This window comes from Caretta caretta, chromosome 4, assembly GCF_965140235.1.
Source record: "Caretta caretta isolate rCarCar2 chromosome 4, rCarCar1.hap1, whole genome shotgun sequence".
In the NCBI taxonomy this organism is placed as follows: domain Eukaryota; kingdom Metazoa; phylum Chordata; order Testudines; family Cheloniidae; genus Caretta; species Caretta caretta.
Genome location: NC_134209.1, coordinates 20,751,890 through 20,775,547, shown reverse-complemented (window position 1 = coordinate 20,775,547; position 23,658 = coordinate 20,751,890). Strand labels below are relative to the sequence as shown.

General features: G+C 48.0%; 1 protein-coding gene across 2 annotated transcripts in view; it reads left to right on the top strand.

The window, feature by feature from the left end:
- The first annotated feature begins 1,596 nt into the window (after positions 1 to 1,596).
- The window catches only part of PRAG1 (PEAK1 related, kinase-activating pseudokinase 1), a 46,089-nt gene continuing 24,027 nt past the window's right edge, over positions 1,597 to 23,658 (top strand). Inside the window, exons 1-3 of one of the 2 annotated variants that reach the window (XM_048847451.2) lie at positions 1,597 to 1,784; positions 5,799 to 6,216; positions 10,886 to 12,744. In XM_048847451.2, coding sequence (XP_048703408.2) covers positions 5,851 to 6,216; positions 10,886 to 12,744 — 2,225 coding nt within the window. In that variant the 5' untranslated portion in view covers positions 1,597 to 1,784; positions 5,799 to 5,850. Of the gene's footprint in view, positions 1,785 to 1,810; positions 1,950 to 5,798; positions 6,217 to 10,885; positions 12,745 to 23,658 lie in introns of those variants that run through there. The other variant, XM_075127444.1, reaches the window with a different exon arrangement.

The window sequence follows — 23,658 nt, the reverse complement described above, 5'->3', positions numbered from 1 at the left end:
GGGATGGGGCTGCAGGGGGAGGCCCCAGGGCAGGGCCGAGGGGGGACTGCTGGGGGGGAGTGGGGGGGGTGCAGGGGGAGGCCCCAGGGCAAGGCCGAGGGGGGGTTGCTGGGGGGATTTGGGGAGGGGGCTGCAGGGAGAGGCCCCAGGGCAGGGCCGAGGGGGGGTTGCTGGGGGGGAGTTGGGGAGGGGGCTGCAGGGGGAGGCCCCAGGGCAGGGCCGAGGGGGGGCTGTTGGGGGGATTTGGGGATGGGGCTGCAGGGCGAGGCCCCAGGGCAGGGTCGAGGGGGGGCTGCTGGGGGGGATTTGGGGAGGGGGCTGCAGGGGGAGGCCCCAGGGCAGGGCCGAGGGGGGGCCGTTGGGGGGGATTTGGGAAGGGGGCTGCAGGGGGAGGCCCGAGGGCAGGGCCGAGGGGGGACCGTTGGGGGGGATTTGGGGATGGGGCTACAGGGGGAGGCCCCAGGGCAGGGCCGAGGGGGGACTGCTGGGGGGGAGTTGGGGGGGGTGCAGGGGGAGGCCCCAGGGCAAGGCCGAGGGGGGGTTGCTGGGGGGATTTGGGGAGGGGGCTGCAGGGGGAGGCCCCAGGGCAGGGCCAAGGGGGGGTTGCTGGGGGGGAGTTGGGGAGGGGGCTGCAGGGGGAGGCCCCAGGGCAGGGCCGAGGGGGGGCTGCTGGGCGGATTTGGGGAGGGGGCTGCAGGGGGAGGCCCCAGGGCAGGGCCGAGGGGGGGCCGCTGGGGGGGATTTGGGGAGGGGGCTGCAGGGGGAGGCCCCAGGGCAGGGCCGAGGGGGGACCGTTGGGGGGGATTTGGGGATGGGGCTGCAGGGCGAGGCCCCAGGGCAGGGTCGAGGGGGGCTGCTGGGGGGGATTTGGGGAGGGGGCTGCAGGGGGAGGCCCCAGGGCAGGGCCGAGGGGGGGCCGTTGGGGGGGATTTGGGAAGGGGGCTGCAGGGGGAGGCCCTAGGGCAAGGCCGAGGGGGGGTTGCTGGGGGGATTTGGGGAGGGGGCTGCAGGGGGAGGCCCCAGGGCAGGGCCGAGGGGGGGCCGCTGGGGGGGAGTTGGGGAGGGGGCTGCAGGGGGAGGCCCCAGGGCAGGGCCGAGGGGGGGATTTGGGGAGGGGGCTGCAGGGGGAGGCCCCAGGGCAGGGCCGAGGGGGGGTCGCTGGGGGGGATTTGGGGAGGGGGCTGCAGGGGGAGGCCCCAGGGCAGGGCCGAGGGGGGGATTTGGGGAGGGGGCTGCAGGGGGAGGCCCCAGGGCAGGGCCGAGGGGGGGATTTGGGGAGGGGGCTGCAGGGGGAGGCCCCAGGGCAGGGCGGGGCTCCGCGCCCGGCCGCCGGCAGCGCTGCCCCAGGAGGAGGAGCCGGCAGCCCGGCCCCCGCCCCGCCGCTGTCCCGGGCGGGCGGGCTCGCAGGGCGGCGCGCTGCGGGCGGGCTCGGGCAGGGCGGCGCGGAGCCGGCGGGCGAGGTCGGTGCGTCCCCGGGGTAGGGGCCGGCGGGCCGGGCACGTCTCTCGCCCCGCGCCGGGTGGGGCGGTGCCTGCGCCCTCCGCGACCTGCAGCCCGCGGCCGGGCTCTCCCGCGGGCGGGCACCGCAGGGTCCGTGCGGCTGGCGCGGGGGGACCGGGGAGGCGGCCGGGCCGGGCCGGGCCGGGCCGGGCTGGGCTTCCACGGGGGGTTCGCTCGCTCCAGCCCGCGCTCCTGGTCTCTCCCCGCGGCTTCCTGGGGACTCGATCGCTTCGCGCCTGGCAAGCCGGCGGCCTGATCTCTCCTCGCTGTTTGGCTGGCAGCAGGTAAGTCCCCCTGGAGCACATGGCTCCCACAAAGCCGCCGGGATGAGCTCGCCAGCCCCGGCGTGCACAGCCAGCTGGGGAAGAGAGCGAAGCGTTGGCAGAAGCTTTGCAGACGGGGACAGGGAGTTTTGCAGAAAGTTGCCGAAGGCCAGAGCGTTTGCCCGGGTACGGAAATCGGAAGCCGTGGGACACATGCGGTCTGCCTTTGCGTTTGTTTGACTTGAGCTTGGTTTCACGCTGCGTTCCTGCCGCCGATTGGGCTGCAGTACACCTAAAAAAAAAAAAAAAAAAAAAAAGTCTTAAAATCGTGTTTCGACTCTTAACTCCCTGACTTTATTTAGCCAGTGTGAGGCTGCCATTTCTTCTTTGCCTGCTTGCGCGTCTTTCCTCAGGAATATCTAAACCTGGCTAGGTTGAGTTAAAATTGCCTTGGTTATGCCTGCAAGTCAGACCCTTATCACCTTGGCATTAGTTTAACAGACTTTACAACCAGCTAGCCTCTATTTTTCCATCACCCAAAAGCATGTGATATCTTTTAGTGGCTTTCTATTTCATTGAAAATTTGGATTCTTTGAACTTAGTGATTCCAGGAACATTTGGTTTAGCAAGTTTCTACCTGTTGCTTGTATTTAATTTCTTGTATTTTGCAGTATTGGGAATTTTTGTGCATTTTGCAGTAGACGTATACATTTAAAATTACATTGCAAATCTATATTTATGGAAATCCTCTAGCATTGTATTGACTTCACAGCTCCAAGTGACTTATCATTAGTGGAAGTGTTATGGACAAATTTTTATATATAGATTCCTGCTGAATAAGATTTTGCATGGGGAAAAAAAGGAGTACAGCTAAGTCTGTGATTGGTGTCACCCTTTTGCAGAATTTGCATGACTGGGATACTTCTATTACTCCCATCATTTCTCTTCTGGACCTGTGATAGTATCAAAACTTACTGTGTAAATTTCCTTTGATTTAAAAATAGTCATTCTATACTACATAAGGTAGATACAGGGTAAAGTTTTGCTAACAATTTAATTACTGCAATGTGGCTGTATATGGTGGTAGTTGTTCTCAATGTTGATGTTACAAACCTGCAGCGATTCAGGAAGCCTTTTTCAAACAAACAAAATCAGAATGTGATCTTCCGTTCTTGTCCTTTTGGCTCCACAGATAACTTTAGGGATGCAAATAGGTTTACCTTTTGAGCATTTAATGCTGCAGAATGCGTAGTTAATTAAATGTCTGAGAAGAATGTACACTTGTATTTTCAAATGTGAAATTATAAAAGGTGCATGCAGTGACTTAAATGACATCTTTGGCCATATGTGGCACAATGAGCTAAAAAAATAATGAATTATCATCATCTATTGCAGAATTTCTTTTTGCCTAATCCACTGCAAAGGATTTGGGGATATAGAGTCACAAGAACAAAGGTGAATGGGTTTGTGGGTCACAGGTGCAAAAAGGTAGAGATCCCCATCTTAGTATATTCTTTAGAGTGGTTATTAATGAATTTTAATTAAATAACATTAAAAATGAAAATTAGAAAAGAAGCAATTTCTAGCTTCTTTGATATAGATTTAAATGAACTTGGCTGTTACTTCCCTCCTCTCCAATTATTTTTATTTGTCTTTAAGTTGTGTCACATGACACAGTAGCTCTTCTTTCAGAGTAGCAGCCGTGTTAATCTGTATTCGCAAAAAGAAAAAGAGGACTTGTGGCACCTTAGAGACTAACAAATTTATTTGAGCATAAGCTTTTGTGAGCTACAGCTCACTTCATCGGATGCATTCTTGTGTGGCTAATTTAGCAATTTTGTCATGGTATTAAACATGTTTCCCATTATAATCCTTTTGCCTACTTTTTGATCCCACTACTGGTATAAAAGGGAAATTCTGCTCTCCGTCTGTCCAGACATTGAGTTCTAAAACCGTTAACTACTGCGTTATAAATCAAAAGCAATTTGAAAAATCTGGAGGGAAAATAAAGCAGGAATATATTATTTTTAAAAATTTGTAGGCTACGGTAATGTGTTAATTATACTGAATTGTGGAGCTCTAGCATTCACCCCATAGTTAATGTTGCAATTGAGTTTCCATTAGTACCATATTTTCCTCCTTCTGGAATCTGCCAAAAAGTAACTTTTGACTCGCTTTCTCTCTCTCTCTCTGTCTCTCTCTGAGAACTAGTGCAGAGCGCCAAAGTTTAGTTGATCAAAGTCTAATTTCAAAATGAACTTTTAAATTTGGACCATGGCTAAAAATTGTTGACTCTTGTGAGCTTAGTATAATGCATCAAATGACTGAGTTTTTTTTAAAATAAAAGCGCAGCAATCTTTAGCCCCTTTTCCTTGCAGAGAGAGACTTCAGAATGACAGGTTTCAGAGGAACAGCCGTGTTCGTCTGTATTCGCAAAAAGAAAAGGAGTACTTGTGGCACTCTAAGGTGCCACAAGTACTCCTAGACTTCAGAATGTAAACTAATTATTAGGGAGTCTTGTCAGCGTAAAAAGGATTGGTTTTCAACCAAACAACCCAGGAGCTGCCAAGTCTCCTAAGGCTTGCACGGGACTGATGATTCCTTCAGCACTCAGGAGGACCATGGTGATATGTGCCTACAATGTTAATTTCATTTTAATAATGTTTTTGTGCGGCTGAGACTTAGCATATGATGTCTTTGTAGTGCCACCAAAGGATACTGGAGCCTCAGTCTGGTAAAGCTAGTGCTCTTTGCTTTAGGGGATTTTGTTGATAACACTCAGCTGTTGCGATGGGTTAATACACTATAACACAGAGGACCGTGTATACAAAAGCTCTTATTCAGAGTTCAGTATTGAGGCCTAGGGGTACTGCTATCCAAAGGATTTGGGAATTACTTTGCTTCAAACCCCAGAATTTGTCTCTCACTCCCTAAAGCCCTGATTCTTGGAGTGCCCCAAACTAGTGAGAGTTCCTAGGAAAGAGAGTTGCTTCACCTTCCTTTACATTAGCATCTGTTGACCAAAGGAAAGTTTTAGGAATAAAAGGCTAAGGGAGAACTCAGTATGGAAGGATTTTCATTGAGAGACATGTTTTATCTGCACATCTTCCCTTCTCAGCAACCCCATGGTTTTCCTGGGGACAGCTAAATTGTCCCTGATTTCTGGGACTCCAGTCCCTAAAGATTTCTCTTAGGGGTTAGTTTCAGGTAGCTGTTGCGAGAATTTGGTTAAACTTGGCAGTAAAGAAAGGAGAATGACCCAAAACAGAAAAACTGTTCCTGGGGAATTTTCTCTTTCCATTACTAGAGAGGAAAGAGGGACAGGATTCCTCGTCTGTAACTAATCCAGGAGCAGAGAGTGGTTAATCTGTGAGTGTTCAATTTCAACCTTGCAGACAGTTAACTGAAACTATTATTTGTAACTACAGGTAACACAGATAAAAGCTTTCTTTCTCTCAAATCAGATCCAACAGCAGATTAACAGCTTTTGTTTCTGTGTCACCCTTTTCTTGGAAATGGTTTCTATTACTTTCCCATATAATCCTGATTTAGGGTGTAACTACTGTTAAATTTCAGGGGGATATGGTGGCTGCCAGGGCACTGGGTTACAGGACTCTGAGCTCTACCCTTTGCTTCACTAGTCCTGTTTCTTCCAGAAGTAATTTTATGTTTAAAGGGAATTCCTCCCCCACATCCCACTTTCACAACCATGAATGGATATTTACAGGACACACCCTCTGTATCAGTTGCCCTTACCCTTGGTCTAGACCCGGTACGAGTCTGGTTATATGTGCTTGTTAAACAATGAATTACTTCTCGAAGGAATGCTGCTTGCTTGTTGTACGCTCTGTCCTTGTAGAGTTATGCATAGAGGCTTTTTAGGTGATTGTATAGGCTTTACCTAGGCAGTGAAAGAAGCCTTATAAACAGTGAGCCTTTGTAGTGAAAGTAAAGTGTAATTATAACCTCCCCCACACCCCCCTATTTAAGTGAAAATCTTCCAATTGTCATGTATAAAACGTTCTGCCTTTCCAGGTAGCTCAGCTACAGGACAGTCTAAACCTTTAAGACCATCTTCAAAGGGTGAATGCAAAATGAACAGCAGAGCTCAGTACACAAGATGCAGAGGGCCATCTGTCTGAACCAGGAGGACTTGAAAATGTCTGTGTGCAGTAACTTTGTGGAGCACATTTGGAAGCCTGGCTCCTGCAAAAACTGTTTCTACTCCAAACGTTCCCACAGGCTGCAGGCATCCCTGGAGCTGGAAGCTAGTAGCTTGCCCTCACGCACCCTGAATGGAATTAGAGCAAAGGCTGAGGATACAGCTCTGGAGGATGTGTGTGTAACTGCCGCACCTTACTCGAAGCCAACGATTGCAGTGAAGCCAACAATGATCAACCCAGATGTTTCTGACATCTGGGCGGATGTGAATATGAATGCAGATATCTCGCAGGTAATGATTAATAAGGGGTGTGGTATCGTACAGTGCTGCGCCCGTTATAATATTTGCTTTTGGTGGGGAGCAATAAGGGTATTTGCTATGACAAGACTATTGCGTGTCGACCTCCATTACTTTTTATTTCTGGGTGCATGTAAGCCAAGATCTTTCTTTTCTGCCTCATCTGCTTTCCACTGGGTTTTAAACCCCTCGACACCAGAGGTTTGTGTTTCCGCTGCAAAATGCTTGGCTTCCTGCGACACCACTCGTTATATCTAGTGGGACCTTGTGTAAATTAGATAATACTGACCAAGATCACAAACAATTCTTGAAGAATCATGTATAAATCAGATACTTTAAAATAATGTTAGTCGCTCAGTATCTTGTTACATTTTTAATTTTTAATTTTTTTTTTTTCCTGGTGAAAATTTTCTGCTTGACAGCCTAAGGACTGAAGTCCTCTGTTTATATGCTGTCTGGGGCAAACAGGGCCTGCTTCCCCTCACAGCCCCGCCATGTGTCCCTCCATCCTGACTGGGAGAGACCACCCGTAGGAGTGAGAGGATCTTCATGCCCAGGTAGTCCTTGGCCTCTCTGCTGAGACTGAGAGCAAGTTTGCCAAATGTAGCCGTTGCTGTGGTGTAGATACCTGCTCACTAATAACTGAACAATTTATTTCACACAGACCATCAAACCACCATCAGCTGTTAATAGTTCGCTGTCAGGGTGGGCTGATAACCTGGCAGCCTAGTGAGTGTTTCTCTGTTCCACTGTGAATCTCCTGAACCATTCAGTCCCCCTTAATATCTTCCTAAATCTGATGGCTGAGGGGAGAACTGCGTATTGAGCAATGGTTACATCCAGAGATGGGACTAAGCAGCAGAATTCAGCTTGGTGTTTCTCCCGAAGTCTGGGGGCATTCAGCTCTGGAGTTTTGATTCCCAGCCTTTCTCGCTATGCCAGATAAATGCTTGGTTAGGAGCTTGAATACTATGTGTTTTATCTTTGCCCGATCCTACTCGCTTCTCTCATATCCTTGAAATCTCTGCCTAAGCAAACTGATGACTAACTGTGCTAACCCCCCCCCCATACACCCCCCCCACGACTAACCGGTGAGCAGAGGGGGTATGTCAGTGATACAGCTGGAGGGCAAGGTCTTCCTCTGGTGGCTGATCATTATAGCTATTTTGAATTCATCCTGCACCAGCCAGCTCTTTCTTTGAAACAAAGACTGCTCCCACCCAGCCAGAAAGCTGGAGGATTTCCTAATGTGTGCCCTTCTCCCCACCTACAGTGGGGGCTGCTGATAATATACTCTGCTATAGTGGACCATTTTATAGTGAAGTGGAATAAAAGTGCTCCAATGCATTTTATTAGAGTTTCAGTACTCTGCTTTGCTTCTTTTTAGGGCCAAATTCTCATTCAGGTAAACACAGCTTAACTTCATTGAAGCCAATGGAGTTACACTGGTTTTCCTCCTGTTAGTGAGAGCAGAATTTGGACGATGGTGAAGCTTTAGTTCCTTATAAGTGGATTCTACCATGTCAAATAGATTCATAGATTCATAGATATTTAGGCCAGAAGGGACCATTATGATCATCTAGTCTGACCTCCTGCACAATGCAGGCCACAGAACTTCACCCACCACTCCTAAAAAAGACCTCACATCTATATCTGTGCTATTGAAGTCCCCAAATTGTAGTTTGAAGACCTCAAGGAGCAGAGAATCCTCCAGCAAGTGACCCGTGCCCCATGCTACAGAGGAAGGCGAAAAACCTCCAGGGCCTTCCAATCTGCCCTGGAGGAAAATTCCTTCCCGACCCCAAATATGGCGATCAGCTAAACCCTGAGCATATGGGCAAGATTCATCAGCCAGATACTACAGAAAATTCCTTCCCGGGTAACTTGGATCTTACCCCATCTAAAAACCCATCACAGGCCATTGGGCCTATTTACCATGAATATTTAATTACCAAAACCATGTTATCCCATCATACCATCTCCTCCATAAACTTATCGAGTTTAATCTTAAAGCAAGATAGATCTTTTGTCCCCACTACTTCCCTCGGAAGGCTATTCCAAAACTTCACTCCTCTGATGGTTAGAAACCTTCGTCTAATTTCTAATCTAAATTTCCTAGTGGCCAGTTTATATCCATTTGTTCTTGTGTCCACATTGGTACTGAGTTTAAATAATTCCTCTCCCTCTCTGGTATTTATCCCTCTGATATATTTATAGAGAGCAATCATATCTCCCCTCAACCTTCTTTTAGTTAGGCTAAACAAGCCAAGCTCCCTGAGTCTCCTTTCATAAGACAAGTTTTCCATTCCTCGGATCATCCTAGTAGCCCTTCTCTGTACCTGTTCCAGTTTGAATTCATCCTTCTTAAACATGGGAGACCAGAACTGCACACAGTATTCCAGGTGAGGTCTCACCAGTGCCTTATATAATGGTACTAAAACCTCCTTATCCCTACTGGAAATACCTCTCCTGATGCATCCCAAGATGACATTAGCTTTTTTCACAGCCATATCACATTGGCAGCTCATAGTCATCCTATGATCAACCAATACTCCAAGGTCCTTTTCCTCCTCCGTTACTTCTAGTTGATGCGTCCCTAGCTTATAACTAAAATTCTTGTTATTAATCCCTAAATGCATGACCTTACACTTCTCACTATTAAATTTCATCCTATTCCTATTACTCCAGTTTACAAGGTCATCCAGATCCTCCTGTAGGGTATCCCTGTCCTTCTCTAAATTAGCAATACCTCCCAGCTTTGTATCATCTGCAAACTTTATTAGCACATTCCCACTTTTTGTGCCCAGGTCAGTAATAAAAAGATTAAATAAGATTGGTCCCAAAACCGATCCTTGAGGAACTCCACTGGTAACCTCCCTCCAACTTGACAGTTCACCTTTCAGTAGGACCCGTTGTAGTCTCCCCTTTAACCAATTCCCTATCCACCTTTCAATTTTCCTATTGATGCCCATCTTATCCAATTTAACTAATAATTCCCCATGTGGCACAGTATCAAACGCCTTACTAAAATCTAAGTAAATTAGATCCACTGCGTTTCCTTTATCTAAAAAATCTGTTACTCTCTCAAAGAAGGAGATCAGGTTGGTTTGGCACGATCTACCTTTTGTAAAACCATGTTGTAATTTGTCCCATTTACCATTGACTTCAATGTCCTTAACTACCTTCTCCTTCAAAATTTTTTCCAAGACCTTGCATACTACAGATGTCAAACTAACAGGCCTATAATTACTTGGATCACTTTTTTTCCCTTTCTTAAAAATAGGAACTATGTTAGCAATTCTCCAATCATACGGTACAACCCCTGAGTTTACAGATTCATTAAAAATTCTTGCTAATGGGCTTGCAATTTCTTGTGCCAATTCTTTTAATATTCTTGGATGAAGATTATCTGGGCCCCCCGATTTAGTCCCATTTAGTCCAAATCCCTAGGAATGCAACAATTTAGCATTTAACAGGCATGGGTTGCACTCTGCATTCCATGGGATTCTCACTTCTCTTCCCTTATTGAACAGAGGACAAGAAGATTTATCACAATCTCATGGGGGAGGGAGGTGGCAAGGAAGATTCCTTGATTCCTGGTCTTGCTACAGCTCCTCTCCAATGGGAGTAAAGATAAGGTCTTCCTGAATTCGATGGGCATGCCCCCAGATACAAACAGTAGAACCTCAGAGTTACGAACTCTGTTTGGGAATGAAGGTTGTTCGGAACTCTGAAGAAAACGTTATGGTGGGTCTTTTAAAAGTTTACAACTGACCACTGACTTAATACAGCTTTGAAACTACTATACAGAAGAAAAATGCAGTTTTTAACCATCTTAAATTAAACAAACCCAGAAACAATTTCCTTACCTTGTAAAATTTTTTTTAAACTTTCCCTTTATTTTTCTAGTAGTTTACATTTAACACAGCACTCTACTGTATTTGCTTTTGTTTGTTTGTTTGGTTCTGCTCTGCCTGATTGCGTTCTTCTGGTTCCAAATGAGATGTGTGGTTGACCGGTCAGTTTTTAACTGGTGTTCATAACTCTGAGGTACTACTGTAGGTACGAGTGCCTCTGGCAAGGGCAGGAAGGAAGAGGTACACTGTTACCACTTCCAGATGGAAGAAGAAGGGATCTTTTGCCAAGTAGGCCCTCTCCTGTTACAGTGGAAATTCCACATATAATGAAGTGTTTTTCATGAGGGGAATCCTTAGTTATAAGAGGGTTCCATTCTGTAAGATGTACAGCTACAAAGCTGGTTTATAAAATGGAAAGGAGACCTAATGACCCATGGAAGATATACTCTTTGTAATCTATGCCTCTTTAATTCTATGTCGATGGCTCTAAATAGAATACACACATACCATGCGACAGGTTGAAAACGTTATTCCCTGTCCTGGATAAGAACCTGACTAGGAAGGAAAGGGGATGCCTTATTCACTATATTGACATAATTAATAATGCAAGGACTGCAAAGGGTGCAGAAGGTAGGACAAGTGTAGCTTCAGCAGACAAGGCTGCAGTAATCACCTGTGTGATGAGTACGCAGGTGAAGAGCAGAACTAACCACACACCTGAGGGGAGTCGGCAACAAAACACCATTTGCCATTTTTCTTTTTTAATGCCCATCCTGAATGTGTGTTTTTATCTTTGGCCCATGTAGGTCAGCTGGAGAATGGCGTCTGAAACCCACCTCATTGTGAAGCCAGGAGAAGCTCAGAGGACATGCCTCGACCACTTCAGCACCAGTGCTGTGAGAAAGCCCTTCGTTCATGATACACCGAATGACTGTCCTCCTCAGTTTCTCCCAGGCTGCTCCAGGGCGGGCCTGAAAAACAGAGGGGAAAGAAATATCCCCTTCAACAGTTTGGTGTTGGAGGGCGAGAAGGGTGGATGGAAGGGCAGAGCTATGCTTTGTAACAAGGAGAAGCTCGCCTGTCCACAGAAAGGGTTCTGCCACCAACCATCCATCTTTGCCGACCGAAGCACTGATTCCACCCTGGACTCTACTGGATGTCCAGCCTTTCGGCAAAGGGAAGGCACACCGCTGTCCTCAGAGAGCAGTGACAGCTGCTGCTCTCCTGGCTCTGAGAGTGAAAGTGGGGAGTACTGTTCGATCGCAGACTATTGTAGAGAGAGTCCTGTCCTACTGGACGCTCCCTGTCCACAGAGCAAGGTGGCGTGGCATGACAGTGAAAAGCCAGCCCCGAGGTTCTGGGGGCAGCAGGAGGCTGCGGGGAATCCACTGGCAAAGACAAGGGCAGTCAAGTTTTGTGAAGATGAATGCAGGCCATTGAACTTAGACTCGAGTTTGCAAAGGGAACACTGTTTACAGGACTCTCTACAAAATAGTACACGTTCGGAGCGAAAAACATTAGCACTTCTCTCTGGCACTACAGCCCTGTCAGACAGTGTGGTGAGCAGCAACAGTAGCAGCAGTCCCCTGACTTTGCCCCAGGAGAACGATTGCTGTCCTCTCCTTGAGCAATCGAGTCTCGTGCGAGACAACCCTGGGGAAAGCTCGAGCGACCCTCTGAGCACCGTCCCAGCACCACAACATGCCCCTCTCGCACAGCCTGCCCACAGCGAGCCCATTTATGCCGAGAGCACCAAGAGAAAGAAGGCGCAGGTAAATAATTCTGGCGTGCAAACAAAGAGAGAAGGGCCGGCACGCAGCCCTCTCAAAGAGCAGGCCCATGGCCCGTGGCGAGATGGGGTGCGGTACCTGAGCAGCGAAAGGGAGTACCAGGATTCAGCCACACAGGTAGCAGCAAAGATTACCATTATGGCAGCGCACACAGACGAGGATAACAGGACAATATTTCTGAGCAGCCCAGACTCCGCTGTTGGGGTCCAGTGGCCCTGCACTAGCCCCACCTCTCATCCAGACTTTGCGATGCCTTCGCCTTCCTTTGGGCACAGAGAAGGCTCTCAAGCCGGCAGTGAGATGGGTTCGGGTGAAAGCAGCCCGAGGTTTCACCAGCAAATGCAGAGCAAGGGCATAGTTAATGAGAGTCCTGCTGTTCCCCCAAAGATGTCCACGAGCAGCCTGCCTGGCAGCGAGGGGACTACCATGCCTTCAGTCAAGTCTCCTGGGGCAGAGCTCTGTGACAGTAATGGCCACGGTGACACCAGCACCCAGTTCTCATCAAGGAACTGTACAGATCCTAGTGCCTTGGGGACTCTGCCTTCTCTCTGCTCTCATAGTAACAGGGTCTCTGCAGAGGAGCTCAATCCTCCAGGCTCGTCCCATGAGAGGAGGCATAAATACTGCAGTGCAGGGTGGAGCAGGCAGTGCCGGATAGAGGAAGAAGAGGAGGAAGAACAGGGCTTTTTAACCTGCACACAGGCCAGGGAAGTGGAGAATGGAACAGCTTGTCCCCATCACGGGGAAGACTGCTCTGGGCAGGACAAAAAGACTGGGATGAGCAAATCAGCATCTTTTGCTTTTGAGTTCCCTAAAGACAGCAGTGAAACTGAGGAATTTGCACCACCTCCTCCACCTCCAAAGAAACAGCTCAGGTATATATCACGATGTGTGTGAGTGTACATGTGCTAATTTACATACTGTGGATAGTCACAAATGATCTGTTCTAAGTCAGTGGTTCTCTACCTAGTTACCATTGTGGGCCGTGTATGAGGCCAACAATGTGTTACGTGGGCCGCACCCAACACTACCTGTGTGGCCCTGTGGATGTCACACATGGGCTGGAACTTTGTTCTGATTGGGCCACAGGTTGAGAACCACTGTTCTAAATTCTCCCAGCCAAAATGTCTGCTGCAGGGAGAGATTAGAAGGAAGCTTCCTCCTTTTGTCCTTAGTTAAAATCTAAACAGCCCGATAAAAACTGACTTTCTGGAACATAGGGAACTGCTGTGTAGCTATATAATTGCTTTCTCAGCATACCAGATTGCCTGTAAGCCCCTCTGCAAATGCTGTGATTAGTTATGGCAAGGGGTCGGGGCTGATACGAAGAAATAACCTGTTTTGTTTCTCCTTTGATCATTGTATTCATATGCCAATCACATAAAGATCCAGGAAATTCAGCATTTCCCTGACATGGGCAGAGAAGCCCTCGCATGTGCAGGTATATTCTGGTACAAACTGATGAACGTGATACAAGATCCTACATTATTTATCGGCCTCTGTTATGAGGGAGCTTATAGCATTGCCTGTCGATAAGGTTGCTCAACACTTTCCATAATAAGACCCTGTGTTCAGTTGCTTGTAACTTTGCCACACTTTAACCATCTGCGCTGACATTTTCCATGCTGGGCATCTGCCTCAGTTGAATTTGTTTGGAAATTTTCAGCTAAAATGGTTCAAGAACAAAGTCGGGGAAAATACCTTGTTTAGTGTGTGTTTAAAAAATAGGGCATTGCAGACATCTGGTTGAGAAGCTCTAGCACCTCCCTGCTGTGAAACAGGGACTTGAAATTTGGTGGTACAGGATGTGATCATGTAACTAAAGACTGTATCATGATGTGTATACACAAGAAGGGAGAATTAAGGTTGCACAAGCCACCTTAATTTTGGCGTATTCTAACTTTGTATATATATGAGTGAAAGCTGTCCATCTGGGAAGGACATTGTTGTGCTAGGTATTAAATCACACTAGGCTTCCGCTATATAATTGGCACTCTCAAAATGCGTTCAATTCTTTATCTGTAGCTGAGTGTCCCTCAAAATTGAAATCCAGTCAGGAGCTCGAGTAATGAGGGGTAGTGACTTTCCTCTTCCAGTCACTGGTTTGAATTCAGCCTAGGTCAGTAGTGACTGAAGTACTAACACCTGATTGCTGCCTGGTGAACCGGGAAAGGCATGTGGTGGGCTCTGTCCCATCTCAGTGCCCCGGTGACCCTGTCACAAAACCCAGATCCATACCTGGACGTCCCCAGTGAGTGTTAATGGAGAAGCTAAGTATTTCAAGTGCATGGAGGCTGAGCTGCCCTCTCCCCCCTAGCTAGGGCCCTCTCAGGCCATGGTTAAGGTATATTTATTGGCCGAGGAGAGTGGGGAATTTTGCAGGCCTGCTGCCCGTGCCCTCCCTGTATTTGTTCTGGGCATAAATGTCAATGGAGGAGCTCAGCCTGCAGGGCTGTCAGCAGTTTCTGTCAGAGCAACTTGAAACAACTCAGCCCAATGCCAGATCTCTCAGTACGATTGCACAGACTGAAAGCTCTGCCAGCCAGGTGCACAGCCACTGCAGTGACGCGGGCCACGCAAGCCCTTAGATCAGTGGATGTGAGTGAGGGTCACCGCCACACCTGAGAACTGGGTTGGGGGTGGTAACGTTTGAGCTGCCTGGCTGCGTGTGAGATGATAGATTCACAGTGTAGCCGGAGTCAGGGGGTGACTTGCGGCACCACCCCGGGAGAGTGCTCGGAGAACAGACCCCGGTTCCCTCGCTCATGTGGGATATGAAGGTTTCTTACAGCGTAACTAAGAGAAGAAATGAGCTTTTTGAAATGGTTTAACAGTGAACAAATGACATTGGGGGGAGGGAAATGAAGCAAAGAACAAAAAGCTTTAAAACTCATCCCAGGCCGAGGGACAAGAGTGCGTTCCTAGCATGGCATCTTTTCTGAACAGACCTACCTTACGTGGCCCCTAAGCAAAGCCAACTTCAAACGCTCTTCCTGCTGAACTGGGGCACCTCCAGGTTGCAGGCACAGGCAAGAAAGGGGCTACAGAGAGAATGAGCTTTCATGCTTTATTTTGAGCCTTTAAAGATATCTGCCGAGACATTTTTAGCTGTGAACCCAGGAATTTCCTTTCAGGGCTGTTCCCCGCTCTGTATCTCGCATTAAACTGTGGTTTATGATTGAGATTTGGTCTAGTTCAGACCTAAGAAGCAGAGAAGGTTGTGGTGGCTGGTTGCTATTGGGAAAGGATAGTTTTAGGACCTCCCTGAGTCTCACTTGAGCATGCTGGAATTCATACAGGAAATGATTCATAGGAGAGAGAAACAGAAGTCCCAGGCAGGGCCGGATGAAGGCAATCTGCGTCCCTTGACACCATCAGTCCCCCTGGCCCTGCCCCTCCATTGTGGTCTCAATTACCATTTAGCATGGCAAGGAGCTCCCTCCCTCGCCCAGAGAGGCAGGAGCAGAAGTAGGGAACCCCTTTTTCCCCAGCAGAAGCAGCAGCAAGGATCGTTGTCCTCCTCCTGTGAGCAGCTGGGGTCTTCTTTCCATCTAGAATGGCAGCAGGACCCCTCAGTTCTAACACCCCAGTAGCTGGGGTATCTGCTTGAATGGGGGAGTCAAGCCTGCTACATTCTTCCCCTCCTGCTGGGCTGAGGTTGGAGTTAGCACCCCTCTGGAGGCAGGGGGCAGCTCCCTGCTCTCAGAGGTATTGTCTCAGGCTCTCTGAACACTCAGGGTGAGGTTACTGCAGTTGTTCCTCTTGAGTCACCTTTAAAGCTTTTCTTCACATCTTTGACGGCCAGAAAGTACTTAAAAATACTGCGATTCTGACATCCCTGTTGCATGGCTCCCGTAGCTTGGGTCCTAGTTACGGGGGTGGTTCTATCCACTTGTACCTGGATGACAGACATTGGTCATTATGTCTCACTAGCAAATGCCTTGATCCAAGCTGCCAAATCTACCTGCTGTCACCCAAAGAGCACAGACTTGCCCAGCTGTCAAATCTCCTGCAGCCACCACAAGAAGCTACCTGATCAGGGGCACAGCTGCTCCAGTTGGATAAATTCACAAAGATTGGGGTCCTTTTGAGTGCCCTCGTTTTCCTTTTAACCTCTACTTCTTTGAGCATGTTTCATGCACAGGATGCTGTGCTCTTATTTGTGTGTATGCGTGTTTGTGTGTGTGTACGGGGTGTGTGTATATATTACTCCTCTTGATCTTTGACAAATGTTGCAAGCAACAGTTATACAAACTATTTATTTGCTTAATATATGAAAGCTTAATAAATATTATTGATTGAAGTGGTCAGAACGCAGTCAAAACTTGGTCATGGAAGATGGGAAAATCCGTTTCTTTGGCTTCCATGACATTGAGACTCACGTGGACATGTGAGGCTAGATCCTTACCTGTGGCTGAGGAACACTCAGTGCAACTTGGAAGGGGAGAGGTGTGCGCAAAAGTGACTTTCCGCCAACTTTGCACTCCTCATCCGGGGCAGTCTGTGTGCAGGTCTGGCCCTAGGCATACGTTGGAATTGTCTAAAGGCTGCTCTCAATTATGCTAGCTGTCCGTGGCCTTATAGCAGCCATGCATTGCCCGTGTGCAGGGAGGCACAGAGCATGCCTGCTGTCCACCAGCCATGCCCCCTATGCCAGCCTGAGGGAGGAAGGGTGGCATAGGAGTCACTGTGCCAGCTCTATGGCACTGAAGGATCTTTCCACATTGGCATGATCCTCCCATGGCCTGCTAAAATGGGTTAGGGCCATTTTGTGCTCGCTGAGCTATGTAAAGCAGACTCAGTATAGGCGAGAATCTGGGCCTTAATATTTCTTGCTCATTTAAATGTCTAGTTATAATAGTAAACAGATCTTTGCTATGCACTAGAAACCAAACAGAAGGTGGGATTAGTTTTCGGGAGACTGGTGAGCTTTCCCACTTGGTAGTCAGGCTAATGGAAGACCGAGCATGTCATAGAACCAAGCGGGGAAATGGCTTTTCTTTGGGGCGTAGATAAGGAATGCTTGAAAATAGTTACCTTAAACTGTACCTTGGTGAAAGGAGCTTTCCGCATCTATCAATGTATGGGGAAAGTAATGGGGAGGGAAGAGAGAAATATGAAGGCAAGAATGGTCCTTTGAAGGTGTCTGACTTTTCAAGGTAAAAGGCATTTCCCATTAACTTCTGTGGTGCCTTCAAGCAGGAGTCGCCTTGAGACTCGACAAGTATAAACCATGTGTCCTGACAGTTCGACAGTGCAGGAAAAGAGGGTCACAGTAACACATTGTATATTGAAGTTAAGCCTCACGCACTCTTCCCAGCGTTAAATTTATTCGTTTTTCCTTTTACATCTTGTGCTTTACTGCATGCGTGTGGTTTTGTGCGGGGAAAACGAAACCTATTTGATTAGTTTTTTCTAATGACAATTACGTATTTTAAAGCAATCTAGAATATATTTTCAAAGTTGAGAAACAAAGACCAAACATGTAATGTGTTAAGGTTGTTCACCCTCAGCTATAACAGTTTAAAAAAAACAAACCAACAAAAGCCACCTTTGCAGTATTTTCATGGTGCAAATAAGGCTGTGGTCTGGAATGAGAGTTCTCTCCAAGGTAGCTGCAAGCACATTTACAGACAGGTTTTAAATAATGGGGTTGTGCCCCTTTTTTTGTATTTTTGGATATATACAAAAAGTTCTGGACCTCTTCTGTATGTTTAAGGGGGAGGGGTACTGCTTGTTTTAAAATGAGACTGTTAGAGCTGGTCTCTCCTGGAACTCTGTGGAAAACCAAAGAACTAGTTGAATTATGACATCACAAGAAAAGAGATTAAAAGCTGATTAATTGAAAGGGGAAGGAATGTTTAGTCGGTTTCAAATTAATTAGCCATTGTAACAGTTTACAATGCGATGTGGTAGATTCTCCGTCACTTGGAGTCTTTAAATCAGGGGTGGGCAAACTATGGCCCAGGGGCTCCCACCGGGGAGCAGAGTCCGGGGCTTGCCACGCTCTGCGTGTACAGTGGCTCTGCGCGATTCCTGGAAGCAGCGGCATGTCCCTCCTCTGGCTCCTACACGTAGGGGCAGCCAAGGGGCTCTGCATGCTGTCCCCGCCCCAAGTGCCACCCCTGCAGCTTCCATTGGCCAGGAACATGCTAATGGGAGCTGCAGGGGTTGCGCCTACGGGTGGGATAGCATGCAGAGCTGCCTGGCTGCACTTCCGTGTAGGAGCTGGAGGGGGGGACATGCCATTGCTTCTGGGAGTTGCTTGAGGTAAGTGCCGCCCGGAGCCTGCACTCCTGACCCTCTCCCATGCCCCGACCCCCTTCCCCAGCCCTGATCCCCCTCCTGCCCTCTGAACCTCTTGGTCCGAGTCTGGAGCATCTTCCTACACCCCAAACCCTCATTTCCAGCCCCAGCCAGAGCCGCCCCCCCGCACCTCAACCCCCTGCCCCAGCCCGGAAACCCTTCCTGCACACTAAACTCATTTCTGGACCCACCACAGAGCCCGCACCCCCAGCTGGAGCCCTCACCCCTTAACCTCTCCCGCACCCCAACCCCCAATTTTGTGAGCATTCATGGCCCGCCATACAATTTCCATACCCAGATGTGGCCCTCGGGCCAAAAAGTTTGCCCACTCCTGCTTTTAAATCATCATTGGATGGCTCTTTCTAAAAGATAGGCTCTGTTTCATTCACAAGTTTTTGGGACTGATGCAGGAATCCCTGGGTGAAATTCTCTGGCCTGTGTTACGCACCAGTGTCGGACTAGATGATCATAATGGTCCCTTCTGGCCTTAAGATGTATGACTCTAATCTTTTTTATAAGCCATTAAAAAATCTCTAGGTTAAAGTTATTTTTGGCATTAGTCTCTAATTGTTCCAACAAAATTAATACATCTTCATAATATATTCTAATAAATACATGACTTGTATTTTGAAAGCGAATAGACAAGTATGGCTTGACAAATTCTGTTGTTAGTCTGTGCTGTAAACCAGACGATAAATGAGATCAGGGCACACAAAGGCTGCCTGTTTGAGGGTTGGAGCTTTTGACAGAGGCTTTAGTGTCTTACCACGAAAAAAGGAAAGAGAGATACAAAGTGGTGATGGTAGAAACAGAATCACAAGGAAAAAGCTTAAAATGCAGAGAGATCAGATTCGTTTCTAACTGGAAATGATTGCCAAATGGATGATCACGCTAGATCTGGCTTTGTGAATTAGTGTATGATTTTACATTATTGTAATGCTAGCTTTCAGAATTTTATCATCTATTTAAAACCCCCCACAGGGCCAGCTTCTGCTATTTGGATTTGTGAGAGTGGATCAAGTGGCTGAAATAAAGTAGTATTCTGGCCGCAATACACTTTTCTTTATAATTTCCTTTTTGTTGAATTTTTTTCGGCATACAAAGTCTATTCAAGTGAAAAGAGAGAATGATGGAAATCGACTTTATTTTTAACTTCCTATTTCTAGGACACTGTAAATGCATGAACAGTAACCAGGATCATTAAAGCAGTCTTAAGATAGCCCGCTTTAGTTGCCATTAGGACAGCCTTAACTAAAGTACTGTAAATATTTAATAGTGAGGAAAGTAGAGAACAAAATACATCTCCAGGACATGCAGATGTTGACCTGGAAGCACTTCTCGTGCACTAGAGAGTGTTTCATGGGGCAAGGTGGCTTCAGAGGCCAGCTCAGCAAAGCATTTAGGACTGTGTCCAGCTCTGCTGAAGTCACTGGAAGATTTGCCACAGATGCAGAATCCGGCAGTTAGACGTGCATTTCAGCATGAGGTTAAGTGCTTTGCAGAATGAGCGACAAAACCAGGAACGCTTCTGGCACTGTGGATGCGTCGTCCGATTCTCTTGTTGGGACGCTTTCTGACATGAAGGGACACAGGGAGAATCCGTGTTCTAGTACAGAGAAATAACTGATTTGCAGTAGTCTCTGTGGATGTGGTGTCACTAGATAGATGGAGACACTACAAAAATACAAATAAGAATCCATATGTAATTATCATAAAGGTGAACATTAACACTCAGTCCCTTGATGGGGATTTGGGACACTGGAGAATTTTAGTTCCATAAAAAGAAGCTCTTGACTGCTTGGCATAGTCTGCCCCCATGAGCGTGTTTATGGGTCGAGTTAGAATGCAAACCAGTGTGTGTGGCATGTTTGCGGGTAGGGGATTGGATGGGGCGAGAAATCCAACTAGTATCTTGGTTTTTGTTTAAAGGGAAACGATGATTGTTGGCAGGGGCTGGGATGGTGTCAAATGTAGATCAGAATAAATGGAAACAGGAAACGTGCTTACTTTTAAAAATAGTCCCATATTGAAATAGCGATTGAATGACTTTATGTCCGTTCATGTCTATGGTGGCCGGGCATGTGCAAGAAAGGAAAGCAAAACTCAGACAGACACAGGACAGAGCTGGCTTCTCAGGCTTAGCATCCCACCAAGTTTTGTGTGTGATAGAAAATCGTATGTTGCTATCTCTGTGTATGATTCTTCACATGATTATTGCTTGGTGTGCTGGACAAAGACGCATCCTTTATTGACTCGGGCAACTAGTCAGCAAAGAAGGGTTACGTGGGGCCACCCTGTTCTTGTCTCTTGTACCTAGTGTGAATAGTTGCTCTACTTCCGTGCCCTGGGTAGGAGCTGGGTAGTGAGGCATATCCTTTGCTAACAACTAGGGTGAGCGCTGGGTACTGCTGAATTGGGGCTCAACGTGGTAGTACTACGAAGGAAGCCGCGTTCAGAAAGGGGTTTCTGCAGACTTGTAATTCTCTGTTTTTAAAGCTTGTTTTCAGATGTTCATTCCAGTGCAAGTGGAGGGAGCTTGTTCACATACCCTTGTCCCGGCTGCTCCAGGACAATGATAACCTCATGCTTTTCCACCGTACGCCCCATAACGTACGATCCCTGGAGAGTGAACGGGAGGAGAGCAGGTCCCATCGGCAAAGATGGTGCCCACACAAGTGTGCCCTCTATCCCCCTCCACAAACACAGCCCGAAAATCATTATAGCTGTTCCAAGCCATTGAAATTTATAATGATTTTACCAGGTGTTGACTAAGGCTTCTGGAACATGCTGAACATGATTGGTCCCTGTATTCCAGGAGTGGGCAAACTTTTTGGCCCGAGGGCCGCATCTGGGTATGGAAATTGTATGGTGGGCCATGAATTCTCATGAAATTGGGGGTTGGGGTGCGGAAGGGGGTGAGGGCTCCTGCTGGGGGTGTGGGCTCTGTGGTGAGTCCAGAAATGAGTTCAGTGTGCGGGAAGGGGCTGGGGCAGAGGGTTGGTGTGCGGGTGGGGGGGGGGGAGGGGGAGAGGAGGACTCTGGCTGGGGGTGCAGGCTCTGGGGTGGGGATGGGGATGAGGGTTTGGGGTGCAGGAGGGTGCTCCGGGCTGGGACCAAGGGGTTAGGAGGGCAGGACGGGAAACAGGGCTGGGGCAGGTGGTTGGGGCATGGGAGGAGGTCAGGGGTGCAGGCTCTGAGCGGCGCTTACCTCAAACAACTCCCAGAAGCAGCAGCATTTCCCTCCTCCGGCTCCTACATGGAGGTGCAGACAGGCTGTTCTGCATGCTGCCCCATCCGTAGGCGCCGCCCCTGCAGCTCCTATTGGCCATGGTTCCCGGCTAATGGGAGCTGCGGGGACAGCACTTGGGGCGGGGGCAGCATGCAGAGCCCCTTGGCTGCCCCTTCGTGTAGGACATGCTGCTGCTTCTACGAGTCTCGCAGAGCAAGCCCCCGACCCTGCTCCCTGACCGGAACGCTGGAGCGGGGCAAACCCCGGACCCTGCTCCCCGGCGGGAGCTTGAGGGCTGGATTAAAATGGCTGAAGGGCCAGATGGGCCCCTGGGCTGTAGTTTGCCCACCCTTGCTGTATATGCTTGTAGCTAGGATCATTGTAGTTTGTGGTATGGACTAAGCGTCAGCAGTGCCTAAGATATAATTAATAATAGAACTCAGTAAAAAATGAACTGTTAAAGTTGATGGTGTTCCTTTGAAATCAAACCCCAGATACGAGACAACTTGTTTGTCTTTGAATGCTGGCCGTCTGTTTTAACAGTAGAGTTCCATTATTGTTATTCCTGGTTACAATAGGCTAGGTTAAGTATACATAACCAATGAGACCTCTGGATTTTATGGCGTTTTCTTGCCAGTTTAACCCAGTTTTCATGTGGTTGTCAGGTTTGTGCTTCAGTTTTATTTTGTAATCGTCAAATTGGAGATGTTTCCTAAAATGTTGAGGCATCTTATAGTGACTCTCAGATTAAGTAACTGTCATAAAAAGTGTATTGACCAGTAGCAGTGTCTGCATGTAACTTGAATTCAGTTGTTTGCAAATGGAAAAATAAAATGATTCCCTGGCTTTATAGATTACACATGTATAGCTCTTGCGATTCTGAACTGTCAAGCAGTTATGTTAAGTGTATGAAACAACAGCACTATACAATGTAACCATCCAGCCCCTTCTTCCCAGCTTGGAGGCTTTGTATTATGCTGAACAGATGGGCCTTTGCAGTTCATTTCTGCTTTACACAGCAGAGCGCTGCCGACAGCACTAAAATATAGCCTTTCGGGGATGGTGGACGGTGTTTCTTATGTACAGCACCTAAAGCTATGACCCTTTTAAAAATTGAGCCCCAGGATCACAATGCAGTCTGTCAGAAGAAAAGAACGGCAGCAGAATGGTATGGCCCTATTTAGGCAAAATGAACAAACCAGAAGGGAGCATTGCACTCCATTATGGAGAGCTAACAGTCTTTCCAGAGTCGAGGCAGCGATTAGGTTTCTGTTTTAAACCACTGTTTGGATTCCTCTTTTGATTTCAGTCTGGGATTTCATGTGCTTGTTTCTGCCAGAGGATTATTTTTTAAATCTGTGATTTATCAGACAGGTCGTTTGGGGAAGATGACTTCTTTGGAAATGAAGGCTATACGCTTCTTTTTTTCCCTTCAAGTTTCCCGTCTTTTTTGCCACTTCAAAAAGTAGCGTGGCTTGAAATTGCTAATTGTTGGCCTTATTGGGGACTGGTGGTTTTTGCATCTTTTGGAAAGCATACTGGTTTAATTTGTGCAATATTTCTAGGTTTTGCAAGTGTCTTAGATCTTCATGCTCCGTACGCTTGGTGTGCCCCCTATCTTCTTCCACGCTCCAGTAAATCCCTTCCAAACGGAAGGAAAGTGCAGTGCAAGTTGTTGTACCTTTTTTGCTGTGTGTGTGTGTGTATTTATGCAGAAGGAGAGCATTTAGGACGAAACTATAAATACTTTAAAACTCGCACCTCCCATTCCTGAGAGTTGCGATGGGCTCCCTTTGGTCTCCAAGGGTATGTCTGCACACCAGCGGGGGGGGCGTGCTTCCCGGCGCGGGTAGACCAAGAGGCAGTTGCTCTGCGCACGCTAGTGGCCTCAAGTAGCAGTGTTGCTGTGGCAGGACAAGCAACGACTCATAGAATCTCAGGGTTGGGAGGGACCTCAGGAGGCCATCTAGTCCCACCCCCTGCTCAAAGCAGGACCAATCCCCGATCTTTGCCCCAGGTCCCTAAATGGCCCCCTCAAGGATTGAACTCTCAACCCTGGGTTTAGCAGGCCAATGCTCAAACCACTGAGCTATCCCTCCCCCCAACTCGATCTAGCTGTCTGACTACATGCTCACCCAACCCCCTTGGTATGTACGCAGGTGGTAGCCTGAGCCGTCACCCATGCCGCAGTGGCCACGCTGCGATTTTCAGCGTGCTAACTCACGTAGAGCAGTGCATGTCTGTCTGCCTGCTC